This window comes from Ambystoma mexicanum, chromosome 3q (assembly GCF_040938575.1).
Source record: "Ambystoma mexicanum isolate Mex_15411 chromosome 3q, UKY_AmexF1_1, whole genome shotgun sequence".
In the NCBI taxonomy this organism is placed as follows: domain Eukaryota; kingdom Metazoa; phylum Chordata; class Amphibia; order Caudata; family Ambystomatidae; genus Ambystoma; species Ambystoma mexicanum.
This window is the reverse complement of record NC_090926.1, coordinates 1,254,145,850-1,254,161,344: the sequence shown is the minus strand read 5'-3', so window position 1 is coordinate 1,254,161,344 and position 15,495 is coordinate 1,254,145,850. Positions and strand designations below refer to the sequence as shown.

Here is a 15,495-nt window from a genome sequence, read left to right as displayed (position 1 = left end):
TTTGTATTTTTTTTTTTTTAGGCTGTATTTGTGTTCCTAGTTCGGCGTCTGGTTTGTTCTCGGACTGCCATCCCCTCGGAGCTCGGCATCCTCTGAGCATTGCTCTGTCATTTTGTAGGCTCATTCTCTTGCTCTTCTATGTCCAGTATCTTGAGTCCCTCTTCGCATGTGGTGATTCGATGTTGCTTCTCCTCCCATGTAAATAGGAGAACAAATGGGAAGGTCCATTTGTAACATACCTGCTTCTCTGTCGGGCATTTTATTTGGCCCATTTCTCTACGTTTCCTGAGCGTGGATTGCGCTAGAACCTGGAAGAGCTGAATTTCCTTGCCGTTCATTCTTATATGGTCTAAGGTCCTAGCTTTCTTCAAAATTAGCTCTTTTTGTGTGTATTGTGCCATTGCTACCAGGATATTTCTTGGGTGTGCCCCTGGTTCTCCCGCTCTCCGGTGGCCAACTGTGTATTCTATCTATCTGAATTTCTTCTCCTGTGCTGTCTGTGTAAGCCTTGAAACACCTGTGCACCTGTTGTCCTGCCTCGCGGAGGTCTTTATCCTCAACCGATTCCGCCATGTTTTTGATCCTTATGTTTGACCATCGGGATCGATTCTCTAAATCTTCGCATTGGGTTTCTAGTTCTTGGGTCAGTCTTGCCAGTCGTTGTTGTGCTTCCGCATATTGTAATGTTTCCTCATCTGTGTTTTGGACCGTTATCTCTAAATTGTCCATTCGCTCTTCCAGGTTCACAATGTCAGTTTTTAGTTCCTGGACCACTTGTTTCATTTCCCCTTTTAATGTTTTCAAACTGCATGAATTGAGGATATGAATTGGTCCTGAAATTCTTTAAACCACATTTTCATGTCGTCTTTCGTGGCCATTTCTGTGTCTCCTGTCTGTTCTGGTATGGTCTTCCCCTTGTCTTTTTGCGCGTTTGCTTTTGGAGTCGCACCTTTTGTCTGTCTGCTCCCTAGAGTTTAATCTGGTCCTGGTCTTGTTTGGCCTTACTGTTGAGGGATTGTGTAGCCTGTTGCGCTTGACGGTTCCTAGGTTTTGACATGTGTGTATCTCCCTTTTCTCTTCCTCTGTGGTGGCCTTGGAGGTATATCGGAGGTCCTCGCCGAGTGTCTGCTTGATTGGAGTTTCTTGGCCTAACCAGAGTTTGTTATACTTTGCTTTTTTGGACTTGGGACTTGTCCGTCGCCCTGTTCTGTTATTTCACTGGTGGCTTGCCTGATGTGTTGCGCCTTGCCTATGGGCTGCTTTCTGTGATTTATTATTTGTTGGGTGTGGGGTTCCGGGCCCTACTCCTCCTTTTTTTTTTTCCTTCTTTTTTCCCCCCCTTTTGCCCCTGGAGCCTGCTTTATCAGCGTGCCCTGTTGTGTCCTGTGGCGTTGAGTGAGTCCCCTTTGTGTGTAGGTCGTCTTTTGCCTGTTCCCTTAGCCCTGGGCCCCTGGCCCCTTCTTGTTGCTGGTGAGGGGGGACGTTTGTCTGTGGTATTTGTTTCCACCTTCCCTGTGGTTTACCGTCCGTTCTGGTGCTTTGTTCGGGTTCTTTCCCCCTGAAGTGTCTGCGTCGTGTTGCGGGTATCCCCTCTGGCGCCTGGTATCTGCGCTGAGGTGTCCGCTCTCTCTCTGCCCGGGGGGTTGGGGGGGTGGGTCCTCCTCCGCCCTGTTGGTCCGCGGTCCGGCGATTTTTAGATTGCCTTAACTTGCAGTCCCGCGCTGGTCTGCTAGATGTTCCGTCTGGGGCTCTGGAGGTCCTTCAACTCTATCTTCCGCGTCGGCTGCTACTCCTCTTCCCGATCTGCACTGGTGCTCGCCTGGTTCCCTGGTGTTGGCCTCTGTGTCTCCGCTTCGGCTGTGTATCTCCTGGCCGACTCAGTCAACGGGTGGTTCTCTGCTCCTGCCTCTGTGGCGTCTTTTCTGTTCGCGCCTCCCTGGTTCTCACCGCTGGCGAGCCCTGTTTGTTTTGAGCCTCGAGGCCGCGCTTCCACTCCAGAGACTTGCGGGTATTTCTCCTATGGAGACGTGCTCTGGAGGACCAAATGTCTGCTTTTTTATATTTCTCTGTTGTGGCCCAAGCTGGGGGTACATGGTGGGATTTTGCCACTGGTTCCTTTTGGAGGAATGCAAGTAAGTTGGTCGTTTTTTTTATTTTGTTGATTTTTGATTGTAAGAGCTATTTTGTCTGAAAAGGGTAAACTGACTTATTTTTTTTTTCTTGTTTGTTTTGTCCTTATTTCTATAGTGCACCTAACCCAGAGGTATCTCGGCGCAATGGTCAGTTACAAGTGTTGCAGAAAGGCAAGGTCATGTAATACCGAATTACAGATAAATACAATCAGACAGAGTAAGACAATCGGTTACAGGCTAAGTAGTTGTAGGATCAAACTTGGCAGTACAGGTAAAGATAGTGTACAGTAGAAAATCCTAGACGGTAATGGAATCCTATTCTCAATGTTAGTACTTGACGGTTAGCCATATGATAGATTTGCTTCTGAAGTTCGCGAATAACTGGGTCGTCTTCAGGGAAGGAGGGAGTGAGTTCCATAGCTGGGCTGCCATAACTGGGAACTGTTCCCTCCTAACTTTTTGTTTGTACCTGGGAACTATCAGGCCAGGGGTATTTGATGACCTAGTGACCCGTACTGATGATCTGATGTTCAATTTTTCCGTTGGGTATAGAGGGGCGGCATGGTTTCAAGGATTTTTACAAGACATCGTTTTGAGTTTCATCTTATCCTTGATCGACAGCCAATTATGCTGTCTTATTTCCGAGATGTGTTCTCTCCTTGGGATACTCAGAGCAGTCTTAAGTGCATTATTTTGCAGGATTTGTAATTTATTGACAACGTATTTACTTGCTCCTAAGTAAAGTCTGTTACAATAATCCAGCTTGGGCAAGATTAGGGCTCTGGCGAGGGTGAGGCAGCTCTACTTGGAGAGCGGAGGTTTGCAAGCCCTGATCAATTTCCCAGTATAGGCTGTAGCCGAGGCGTTAACTTGTTTAAGTACAGTGTGGAGTCTAGGTAAAAACTTCATGTTTTTACCTCTTTAGCCACTAGGATATTCCCATCGATATTTCTTTTTTTCTTCAAATTTTTTCTTATTTTCAACAAGAAAGAAACATATAAAGTACAAAGCAAATGTTACTAGGCCAGCAGGCTATCATCCATGAACCTGAATCAAAGATCAAAGAATACAATAAACAATAACCTCGAAATACATATTAACCCCAACACATTTAAAAACGTAGCCATGAGCAGTGGCCTGACATTCCCAAACATAACAGACAACACAAGAGAACATAACACCACAAGCACCAACCCCCCCCCCCCCCAAAAGTACCTATTAGATTTTTTTTAATGGGTAAACCATCTTGATCGGAATTGTGTAATGGGTTTGCATCACGTTCCCATCGATATTGAAGGAAGCATAATCTGTATTGAGTTTGTTCAGGTTGGCTGGGGACCTTAAGATCAGAAGCTTGGTTTTATCATTCAGGCAAAGGCAGTGAGTGGCCATCCATGCCTGAATGATTAGATACATTTTGTGCACTAGCGATTGGTTCTCCTGTGTTCCCTCCAGGACTAGGCTATGACCGCTTGCTTCTTTGTTCGAGCTGAGCGGGATTGAGCGGTCGCCCGTAGCCCTGTGAGGCTGCCCCTTCCAGGCCCCGTTTGGGCTTCAGTGAGTGTTTATTTCCATCACTTATTCAGGCACTGTTTTGTTTTGTGCTCAGTGCGCGTTGTGCTGCCCCCCTGCCCCCTCCACCTCACTTCCTGGTCCTCCGCTCCCCTATCCTTTCCCGCCTCCCTGCCCGCCCACTCCACCCCCCCTTACTCTCCTCCTGCCTTTAAATCTTACCCCCCCCTGGGCAGCCCCCCCTGCCCGGCAGCCCCCTCGGCTAAGGGCCCCCGTAGGCAAAGGGCGGCTCCTACGGCTGCGACTCCCAGTGTTTCTGCAGGTGTCTGCAGGAGACGCCAGGCACCGTTCTATCTGGTTAGCTCCACCTGCTCGCCCCACCCACCTTCCTACACCTGTTCACTTCATTCGCATGGGTTCTACACTTCACTGTGTGGTATACTAGGTCTGTTTTTCTCCCCTCGCAGGAATCTCAAACCTAGGTGGCCCTTACACTGGGTACCTAATACGCATTACTATGTAACTGTTGCTCAGAAATTTGGTAAACTAGGGCTTTCCGCTCATTCCTGTCCGCTTGCTCTCGTCTGTCGTCCCCCCTCTTCCACCAACCCCCCCCCCCCCACCCACTCCCTCTTATTCCATGGTGCCTTCTATCTCGCCTATCTTCTCTAACTGCTTCTCCATTGACTATCCTGCTCTCCTCACTAAATCTTATAGGAAAAAGTTTAAAAAGGACATCCTGGTCTCCAACCCAGGCCTCCCTATCGCTGACACCTACACTAGTGCCTCCTCCAAGGAAACTCTTACTGACCTCTTTTTAGTGCCTTCCCCTGACCTATGGGCCCCTCATATGGTCTCTGTGCTCTCTCCCTTCTCCTCTTCTCCCATTAATGTTGGCACCCGTTGGGATGTCCTCTTGGCCCCCTTCCGCTCCTCTAAGGCCATCATTAATGTCTACGCTAATGGGACCACCTTGGTCCAAGGCCCTCGGTCCAACCTCCACCTCTTGGATAGACACTTCCCGTGCCTCATCAACTTCCTTTCCTCTCCTGCTGTCCCCTCTTCTCTGTACTCGGCTACCTTGCCTCCACCCTCTCACCCTGCCCCCTCTCGGGCTCCTTCACCTCCACAGGGCGTACCTCTGATCTGTTCTCCTCCCCAGAAGTCCTTCAAGGATGGCAACCTTCTCCACATTGCCACTCTCAACTCTCGCTCTGCCGTCAAACATTCCTCTGAAATCTGTCGCCTTCTAGAGGAACTGGACATTGACATCCTCTGTCTCACTGAGACATGGTTCACAGCCAGCTCTGTCACCAGCTTTAACACACTCCTACCTGACTGTTACAAGATCCTCTCCGTGCCCAGACCCAACTGTGCTGGGGGGGGTGTAGCCCTTATCGTCCCTGAGTGGATTCCTGCCACTGTCACTCCTACACAGACCTATTCCTCTTTTGAATGCCTTGTCTGCTGACTTTCGCTCTCCTAGCCATTCCCTTACTGTGGCTACTATCTATCGGCCACCTGGTCAAATTTCCTCCGTCTCCGAGTGGGCGGACCTCTCCTCCTCACTTCTGTCCTCAACCACTCAACTCCTCTTTCTTGGAGACTTCAACATCCACCTTGATGCCTCCTGTCCTCCCTCTGGACTCTTTCGTGACCTCTGCGACTCTGACTCTCTATTCTCCCGTCTGGGCCGACTCACTCTGCAGGGCACACTCTTGATGCTCTGATCTCTTCTGACCTTCCGCTATCTGTCCCTCTCTCCACTCTGCTCTCCTGGAGTGATCACTTTCTCCTATCCTCCCACCTCACCTTCCCTACTCCACAGGCAAAGCCACCCTCATCACTGCCACCCACCTTCGCGGTCATCCGACCCATGAAGCGCGTGTCAGTTGAGGCTTTCGCTACCACATTCTCGCCCCCCTTCCCCTTCGGCTGACTCACACCCTGACACAGCCCTCTCCACTCTGCTATATCTGATACTCTTGATATCCTTGCCCCTGTCTTGAGAATCTGCCTGAAGCCCAAAGCCAAATGTAATTCCTGGTATGACTCGGATCTCGTCAACCTTAAACCCAAGTGCAGGGTGGCAGAGAGGAAATGGCGTGCTTCATGTAAATCCTCTGACAAACTGGCCTGCCGCCTTCTCCAAAGGCAATACCGGCTCTCCGTTCTCACCAAGAAGAGAGCCCTTATCCAAGCCTGCATCTCTGTGGCATCTAACAATTCGGTGGAACTCTTTAAAATCTGCAAGGAGCTGGCCACCCCTGCTGCTGTCTCTACCTCCCCTGTCCCCTCCCAGGCCCTCTGCACGGCACTGGCCTCTCACTTCATTTCTAAAACTCAGGACATCCTGTCCTCACTCTCTTCCCATCACCTCCCCCCTTCTATCCCTGCTCTTCCTCTGGCCCTTCTGCAGCCACCCCTCCTCCCTCCTTCTCTGCCTTTCCTCTTTTTTGTGCTGACGAGGTTTAGACAAGTCCGATCTATGAAAGTCTTGTCTAAACAGGTCCACCCCCGTTCCTCAAACTATCAAGGACCAAATTGACTCCTTGGCTCCTGCTCTGGCTGACTTCTGCAATCACTCCTCCGCCTCTGGAGTCTTCCCATCTCCCCTCAAGCACTCCCTTGTGCACCCCTTCTTAAACCCTCTTCCGACCCGTCCCGCCCAGCTAACTATCGCCCAATCTCCATCACTCCCTTCCTGGGCAAGCTCCTGGAGAAACTGGCCATCTCCCAGCTTAATCTCCATGCTGAATCTGTTGGTAGTCTTCATGACTATGAGTCTGGCTTCAGAGCTGCCAGAAGCACGGAAACTGCTCTCCTGAACATCCGTGAGGACCTGCTCTCAAACCTGGACTCTAACACCCCTTGTGTTCTCATTTTGCTCGATCTCTCTTCTGCCTTTGACACTGTCAACCACACCATACTGCTCAACCGTCTCCGTGATAACCTGGGTATCACTGATCAGGCTCTGGCGTGGCTGACCTCCTTCCTCTCCAATCGACCCTCCCAGATCCAACTGGGGTCCTACCTCTGACATCTTTTTCTCTACCTGTCGTGTCTCCCAGGGATCTAACCTCTCCCCATGGCTGTTCAACCAGTATCTGGCACTTCTTGCCCACCGCATCGCCGCTCTGTCCCAAGTTTCAGTGCTATGCGGATGATACCCAGCTCATTTCCAGGCTACCCTCGGCCTCCTCTTCCCCTTCCCTAATCTCTGACCGTCTTCCTGCTATCCATGAATGGTGTGCCGCCAACGACCTCTGCCTTAATGCCAGTAAAACTGAGATTCTGCTCATCGGCACACCCACTCCCTCCTTCCCTGCAGCTCTCTGGCCTGCCTCCCTTGGCCCTCCTCCTACCTGCAAGGCAAAAAACCTCGGGGCCATCTTCGACTCCACACTCTTTCTCTCGTCACATATCCGACGTCTCTAAGAAGTCCCACTACCAGCTACACCTCCTCAGAGGTATCCTTCCTTTCCTCTTCCCCCAGAAGCTCACTGTCTCTAGAGCCCTGGTTCTCTCGAAGCTGGACTACTGTAACAGCCTCCATCTAAATCTGCCTGTCTCTACTCTCCGCCCTTTGCAACTCATCCAGAACAGGACTGTGAGACTTGTCCTTGGCCTCAAGCCCAGGGACCGTATCTCTCCAGGACTGAAATCGCTACACTGGCTCCCAGTGGCTACGAGGATTAAGTTGAAAACCCTCTGCATTGTCCACAAGGCCTTCTGGGGCCTTGGGCCAAAATACCTTCAACTCTCTCTTCCTAAATATCTTCCTTCTCGAGCTCTTCGCTCATCCACCTCTAGCTCCCTCAGGGTCAGCAGCTTCTCCAAACAACGAGTTGGGGTAGATCTCTCTCCGCAGCAGGGGCCTCCCCCTGTAACAGCCTTCCTGCCTCCCTGATACTTGAGGAGAACCATCTCCGGTTCCGAAGCACCTCAAAACATTCCTCTTTGCCTCCGCTTTCTCTCCCTCTCTCCCCTGCTAAAATCACTGAACTTGCACTGAATCTGCAACTGGCCCACTCACTGATCTTTGTCCTTGGCCCAGCCACTCTTCCTGCACTACGGGACTGTCTATGTATCCTACAGCCCCTCCTCCCGGCACTTAACTTGCACTTGCCACCAGCTGGCCCTATTTATCTTGTATTCTACTAACCCTGTACTGCACTTTCCCTTCCCCCCCTACCCTTGCACTTGCGCGATCTGAATGACACCTGGCCTAGTAAGATCGTTGTCTGTCTCCCCTTGTGCCCCCCCCCTTGCCTCGTCGTGCCTTGAAACACTTGTGTATAGGCGCGTTACAAATGACACATATCAGTACATCAGTGTCATAAACACTGTTGCTGGGAGAGGATCTGGATGTCATCTGCATAGTTAGTGTAGGTGACACCCAGATGGTCCAGATAGTCAAATAGGGACTTTGTGAAAATGTTGTACATGGTCGGTGATGCGCAAGAGCCTTGGGACTCGCATGTAATGGGAATGGGGTCAGCTGCTCCTGATTGAGAGAAGACTCCTTGTCCTGTTATTTAGAAATGATTGTATCCATGTAATAGCGTTCTGAGAAGTGGGATGCTGAGGCAAGGTGATTACATACTACTCAACCAGATTGAACGCCGCTGATTGGTCCAACAGTAATAGCAATGCAATTTTTGTCTTTGAATTTGTCAATCTGGGCTTTTAAGTCAATCAGCGCCCCTCTTCCGCCCCATGTTGAGGTCTAAATCCCGATTGACAAGTCTGAGGTGGTTGGTCTCTAAGTATTCCTGGATCTGCAGGTATGATACCCTGCCCAGTATCTTCAGTAAGAACGGGACCGTAGTGATTGGCCTGTAGTTTGTAGGAATTCTAGGGTCCAATGATTGTTTTTTAAGGAGGGGTAGACCCCAAGATTCCTTTAGGTTACTGGGTACAATGCCTGAGGTAAATGAAGCATTGATTAGTTTGGATATGAATGTCGCCAAGTCTCTTGCAGCATCTTTGATTATTTGAGCCGGGCAGCTATCATCTTGGTACCTTGTCAGTTTAAGGTAAGCAATGATTTTTTTGTACCTCTGGTACAGAGACTTTAGAGAATTTATAGCATTGGGATGGTTTAGTAGAAGGATTTCGGTTGTGGTGTGGAGTATCTGAATTCTGTAGGTTTAGACGTTTTTCAGCAATTTTCATTTTCAATGTGGCTATTTTATTGGTGAGAGCATTCTGAATGTTTGTAGAGTTTGTCCTTTATGCAAGGATCTGTAGGAGTGATGAGCCTCTCCATCTCTCTAACGATCACGAAGAGCTCTTTAGTTGATTTGATTGTTGTACGACTTGCGTTTAGTGCAAAGTATTTCTTCCTTGTATTTTGCAGATAAATTCAACAGATTAGTTTTATTCTCTGCGAAAGGTAGGTGTTTGCATAGAGATTCCAGTTTTCTTTTTTCAGCACGTAGGATTTTGAATCGCAGAGTGAACCAAGGGTTCAGGTGAGCTCTTGGTTTGCCTTTGCGCAGTTTAAGGGGGGGCGATCCTAACTAGAATTATAGATCTCCGACTAACTTGTTAGGGCTGGAGATGTCCTTTAGGGAATTCAGAGTAGGGATCACATGTGACAAGATAGCATCCACTGTGATGTTCAGTTTGTTCCTTGTAGGTCATGGAGGTACGGTCACGTTAGGTTTAGTTTTCAGAGTACTTGCTGAGAGGGTAAACGACACTAGATAATTTGTCCTCGATTGGGGCGTAATAGCTGTGATTTTGGTATCGCAGTTAAAGTCAGCTACCCAATCAAGGGTCCCTCCTTTGCCATGGGTAGGTTGGGTGACTTTTTGGTTAAAACCATGGTCTGTAAGGATGTTGGCAACTGCTAATGCTTGGTGATCGTTGGGGTCGTTAAATCCTCGATTGGAATCACCTAGTACTAATATTTGTGAGGACCTTTTAGTATTATCTGAAAGTAGTCTTCCTCGAAGGTGTCAATAGGCCGTGGCGGTCTGTATAATGGGTGGAAAGTTATGGTACTTGAGTATTTAATTGGTATTTTAGCTGCAAGTAGTTCGCAAGATGAAAATTTAGGCGTAGTAGCTATTCTAAAGTCTAGGTTGGATTTTGCTATGATTGCAATGCCGCCACCTCTGGAGTCTGCCCCGTCAGCTCTTATGATTGTGTACTGGTCAGGTACAGCGAGTAGAAGTGAGGGTCATGCTGCAGCAAGCTGCCAGGATTCTGTTCTAGCCAGGAAGTCTAGATTTTTGGCTGTGATTAGATCAGCGATGTCAGTCGCATGCGCTACCAATGATCTGGCATTAATTATTGCACCCTTAATGGTCTGTATGGAGACTTTAGTGGGAATGTCACTTTATCCTGTTCATATATCTTGTTATAGTTACTTGTAGTTTTAGTTGGTACTTTTCTATGTATAGTACGGTTATTGGGTAAGGTTGGTGGTGAGTTTACATGATGGGTTTTGGTTTTTGGTTTGGAGTCTAGCGCAGATTCTGACATTAGTCTTTAGTGGGGTAAGGGTGATGTAAGGACACATACTGGAGATGGTTAGGTAGGGGCAGGGTAGAGTTCATGCCACTCCAAGGACCTGTTAGGAGTCTTCGAGTCTAAGCTTAACTTGGGTAAAAAATGAGTTGGCTTTATAGATTGTAGTTGAGCGAAGGTAGGAAAGGTGTGGCCTTGACTTCATGTGAACAGCGATTCATGGTTAGACACTGGTAGTACACAGGTATAGAAGCTGTGTAAGGCTGTGGGGTAATGGTTGGGCTCAATGAATGAGCCTAGAAGAGGTACTAGTGAAAAAAGCACGACGTACATAGCAATACTTGTCAAATGCACTGTGTCAATCGATTGTGTCTACGATCCAGAGCATGCTCGGCAACGTGAGCTCTAATCGGCTAGAAACAAAATAACCTCCTGGAGCAGCTCAACATTGACATTCCGTATGGGGTATCTCACAGTTAAAGCAATAACGGCATAACGATACTTCTCAGATGCGCATAGTGTCAAACAAAGGTACATGCAATCAGGAATGTACAGCGCAGCGCGCACTAAATAATATTGGCATAGTAGCGTGTTGGTGGTAATTGCAAATATTGAAGTAGAGGGATCTACTATGACTATTCATGTGGCATTTAGTTATAGAAATATGGTAGTGACACATTAAAAACTGATATACGACCGTAGGTGTTAGTTCTAAGGCTTATACATGGATGCAGACCTAATCAGGCTGAGTAACACAGTACATAGATAAAGGCATGCGGCTATGGCAGGAATGTGTAGGCGCCAGGCAAAAGTACAGTTAAAACAGAATAATACAATATCGGTGCAGAAAGTTCAGTTGCGATTGGTTGCCGATTAGCAGGTTCAATATTACGAATGTAAAGGTTCCCTACCGCTTTGATTAAAAGCGGTAAGGTTCGTGCAGGGGCAGCACTTGGTGTGCCGTGCGATAGAGTATGGTGCAAGTTCTTAGTCATTCGCCAGGCAACCTGTATAATGTGCGTGTGGCTGCGACGTTGCAGGACGATAGTGCAGAGTTTCTTAGTACTTTTAGCTGGCACTATTGTTGAGAATCCTACCTCTAAATGGTAGGAATGGAGAGCAGGGTGACTGGCCTCTTGGCTCCTCACGCAAACGACAGGCACAGACAGGTAGCACCCTTGTTGAACGCCCTTAGTGGTAAGGCCAGCTCACGCCTTCCGGTGACCCTGCATCATGGAAGAGCAGCTGAGCGGCCTATCGGCGACGGTGCGCGTTGCTTGGCAATGCTTAAACTGGTACGGGCGCCATTTTCTTGATCCTTGTGGAAAATGGGTGAAATTTGTAGGTGAGATTCCAAAGAAAAGCTACAAATGGCCAATTCGGACTGATGGGACGCTCGGGCAGCAGGATGATGGCATTGATAAGCCAAGAGCACGCTTACCTGTAATACATGGAAGGCGGAATATGCGTTCAGCGCTGGTTGCAAAACTCTGGCATCTAGCAGCTGATGCAGGGGGCTCCTGCCCTCCTGGTTGAATGAGTGGGCACAGACAGGTAGCACCCCATTTGGATGCCCAACTGTTCAGATACGCCTGAACGTTAAGGAACAGAGAAAAATTGCTTTTAGTACCCTGGTCTTACAGACTGGGGTACTAATAGCAATAAGTCCCTTGCAGGGGATGGGCATTAACACTTCAGGTAATGCCCTGGGGCTTCGCTCGGGCCTGTAACTATGGGCCCCCGAGGCATTAACTGCTGAAGGCTTATTGCCTAAATAGTCTTTCTGGTGATGGTATCTGTTTAACATCCTGTGCATACCCGATCAGTGGCATAAAACAAACCCAATTTTTACAATTGAACATCCTGTCCAAAGCAGGTGCATAAAACGATCCTGGTCATAGGCGCTATTGTAGGCCAACCACTTGATGGCAGAATATGCAAAGCCTGAAACTGATACAAGCACTGATACAACTTGTATATAATATCAATCCTGTTTTGGTTGTGTGGTGTTGGGTACACACCCTAAGGAACATTTGTCCAAAATCTTTTAGATCTGGCACTCCGAGGGAGTGGGCATGCAAAAGGAGAAGTCTGTTCATTTTTTGTTGTAAGCACACTTCTGCTACATTACGCCTTTAATGTCATCCTGTAGGTATCAGCCGTCCTTCCACGGAGTGGATTTATCCGTTCTTAGAGGTGCTGCAGTGGATGAATATTTCAAGCAGCCTGTTGTGGTAAGTGGCTCTGTTCTTGTGGAAGTGCATCCTCTTCCTACAATAGAAATTGGTGTTGTTTTTTAATGGCACTGTGGACTGACCTACTCGGGGTAAGGTTTTCCTAATGGGAATCACTTCTATTGGCAACTGGGTGTACATGTTGGGGCTCTGGCGTAACCTAATGAACATGGAGTACTTGTATTCTCCCACTCTTTTTTGCAGACTTTTAATGGTTCCCTTTCTATCCCTAGGATACCTTTGATATCCGGATTTTAATGGCAAAGTCCGTTAAATATACAGTGAATTTCCTGGATGCCAAGGAATGTGATTTGCACAGGTGGGTCTTTTGTTGATTTTTCCATTTACCGTTTGTGTATGGTTCGGCGCGCGGAGAGACACATGGGCTTGTTGAACAAGACTACACTTGGTCACGAAGCTCACTTTTTAAGAGATTTAATGTGTATACTCAATCTTGGTATGCTCTTTGGGCCTCCCTTGTTGGGACTGGCTGGAGCGAACCGTTCTTTGCTGCCAGACTAAAGAAGCGACCTACAAGTGAGGGCTCCTGGTAATTCAGCTGCTCCTCATGCATTACCCGTGCATTTAGCTGAAGACGCTTACTTCATCCATTTTGAAAGTTGAGCTGTCTTAGTTGAGAATAGCTTTGCTGAATGCTAATTTCAAGGGCTTGTTTTTATTTCCCTGCTACTTCAATGTTAGGCAAAATTGTATGCTGTACCCTTTGGGTGCACTACAACAACCCTGACCACCTGGCAATAGGAACCCAACCTTTGGTATACGTGTGTACTACACAGGTTGGTAGCATGATTGATCAGCCAGGCTTATGTCACGAGGGGGTCAATGTGAGCTTAGGGGAGGTACACAGATTCAGTGACAAGTATTCAGATAAGCTCTTACACACAGGATTTCTTAAACAATTCTTAATTTAACAGTCAGTTAGAATAAGCCTTCTTCGGAAGGGGGCAATATAAAAGTAACACACAAATACACTCCATAATACACTCTTAAGTACCCTTTTGGGATGGCGAACAGGCACTTCCAACACCCTTGGGTGACTTAAGTCTGATTCTAAATGCTAGCAGTGATATATTAATGTCCACAGTGTCCTAGTTGCTAAAGAGTTTGACAAAGAGAAAGGAGAGAACAAGAGATCTCACAATTATTCTGAAAGCAGGTAAGTACTTTTGAAACTACGCCCCCTCTCAATGCAAAGCTAGTTACCCCTTCCTGGGGGTGTTAGGCAAAGTTTGAGTGTAGTACCCTCTGAGAACACTACAAGCAACTATGACTACAGGTATAGGCAACCCAACCTTTTGGTATAAACTTGTATTATAGTTTTGGTAGCATGTTGAGCAGCCAGGCTTATCTCAAAAGGGCCAATGTGAGCTGTAGTTAAATAAAGATTCACAGTTACAGGTATTCAAATAAACTCTTACACTCAACCCTTTTTCCCACTCATGTAGTTTAATGTGATTTTCTACACTGTTTCTTTTTGATTGAGGTCGGACAAACTCCATAGGCATCATCTTTCACACTTGTCACACTGCACCTTCAGTGCAGTGGCACAGGGAAGTCTTTTAGATTTCCCAAGGTTTAAATGCCTTCTCTGGGATCAACTACTGTTCTTTTAAAAAGTGTCCAATTTGGATTGGTTTGGAATGCTAGTATTCCAGGAAACATGGTTAACACAGCAGCCGGTCTGTGATGGTTACATTGTATTTTTGAATCCAGCCCTGAAGGGTTTAACGGCGAGGCCATTTGTGGGCCTTCTAACTTTAATCAAACAAGATTCGGGTTGAAACGTAAGGAAGGTAAAATGCCCAACCCCCTATGTGCAAGCGTTTGTCTTGCAGCATGGGATGAAAGTCGAGGAAACTTCCTTCTGTTAATATCTATTGGCGTGTTAATATGGACAAGGAAACTAAACTTGGTAGCCTCATTGATGGAAGTGGTGGATGAAGCGATGTATGAATGGGAGGCTATTAAGATCCTCATTTGTGGTGATTTAAATATTAAATTGTTGGATAAATCGGGGATTCCTCTGAAAAAGAGCCAGTGGATGGAACGAGAGCAAGAATGGATGGGAAATATGTTAATGAGGATTTATCTCCTAAATGGGCAGACTGGGTGATATGCCCAGTAGTACCACATGGTGATGGGGTAAATTGGAGTTGTGTATAGACTACTGCTTCGTGTCAACTTACCTCAGAGAGAAGATCAAGAGATTTTCTATAAAACCTCAATCTGTGAGTGACCAGGATTTACTGGACATTCACATAGCCGGACGGACGGAGGCGAGATCCTAGAAGAAGTGGAACTGGGATGAGGGTGGGGGGGTGAAATAGTCTGAAATTGAAACATCATGAAGTGCACGAAGTAGTGAGTTTGTATACCGTCCAAATTCAGGAAAATCTTAATAAAAGAGAGTACCGGGGAATACTGAAGGAATTTCAGCTGGAGGGTGAAAGAGAGAGGGGGGGGGGGAGAGGAGTGCCTGGTCCCAAAAACATGTGTAGGACAAGGACTTGTGAATAGGAGAATTGGTCTGAGAAAAATAAGCACCATTAGGAAAGATACTTATCCAGATAAGTTGGAGCGAAGTGGGAAGATCCGGAAGAAATTTAAAAACTGGTGTAAAGGTTTGAGGGCCATTAGATCACAAAATGATGCTGTGCACACCCTAAAAGCAGTGTGTGCGTAAAAATCTGACATCTGGGAGTTAATTAACAGGGGAGAGGGGATGTTTAGAGAAGCCAATATCCTAAATATGGTCTGTGAGGAAGATTGGGTTCATCATGCCTCCCTCTTTGCAGACCCCGATTGGAGGGAGGGGGCAAGGATTAATCAACTGCCCTCGAGGTGGAATTTTGAGTTCAATGAACATGATGGCTAAGCTTAGCTTCTTGAACAAGAAATTAAAAAGATTAAAGAACAGTGGGCGTGGCTACTGATGTTTTCGCAGATTGTGGCTAATGGAGATACCAGCTTCTTGGAGGGAAGCCAATATAGTTCCCATCTTTAAAAAAGGCAGTCGAGCAGAGCCGAGGAACTATCGGCCTATTGCTCTGCTCGACTCTATAGGGAAGATCTTTGCGACTGTCTTACTGAGTTCTAAAAGTATGGGCCCTAAAGAG

The 15,495-nt window shown here is 47.3% G+C and overlaps 1 protein-coding gene across 10 annotated transcripts in view; it reads left to right on the top strand.

The window, feature by feature from the left end:
- Window positions 1–15,495, top strand: part of CARM1 (coactivator associated arginine methyltransferase 1) — a 455,353-nt gene that overhangs the window by 288,898 nt on the left and 150,960 nt on the right. For all 10 annotated transcript variants that reach the window (XR_011259957.1, XR_011259956.1, XR_011259959.1 and 7 more), the window contains exons 8-9: window positions 12,277–12,358; window positions 12,592–12,677. Coding sequence is in view for 4 of the 10 variants with exons in the window: in XM_069604256.1 (XP_069460357.1) it covers window positions 12,277–12,358; window positions 12,592–12,677 (168 nt within the window). In the remaining 6 variants the exon portion in view is untranslated. The remainder of the gene's footprint in view (window positions 1–12,276; window positions 12,359–12,591; window positions 12,678–15,495) is intronic.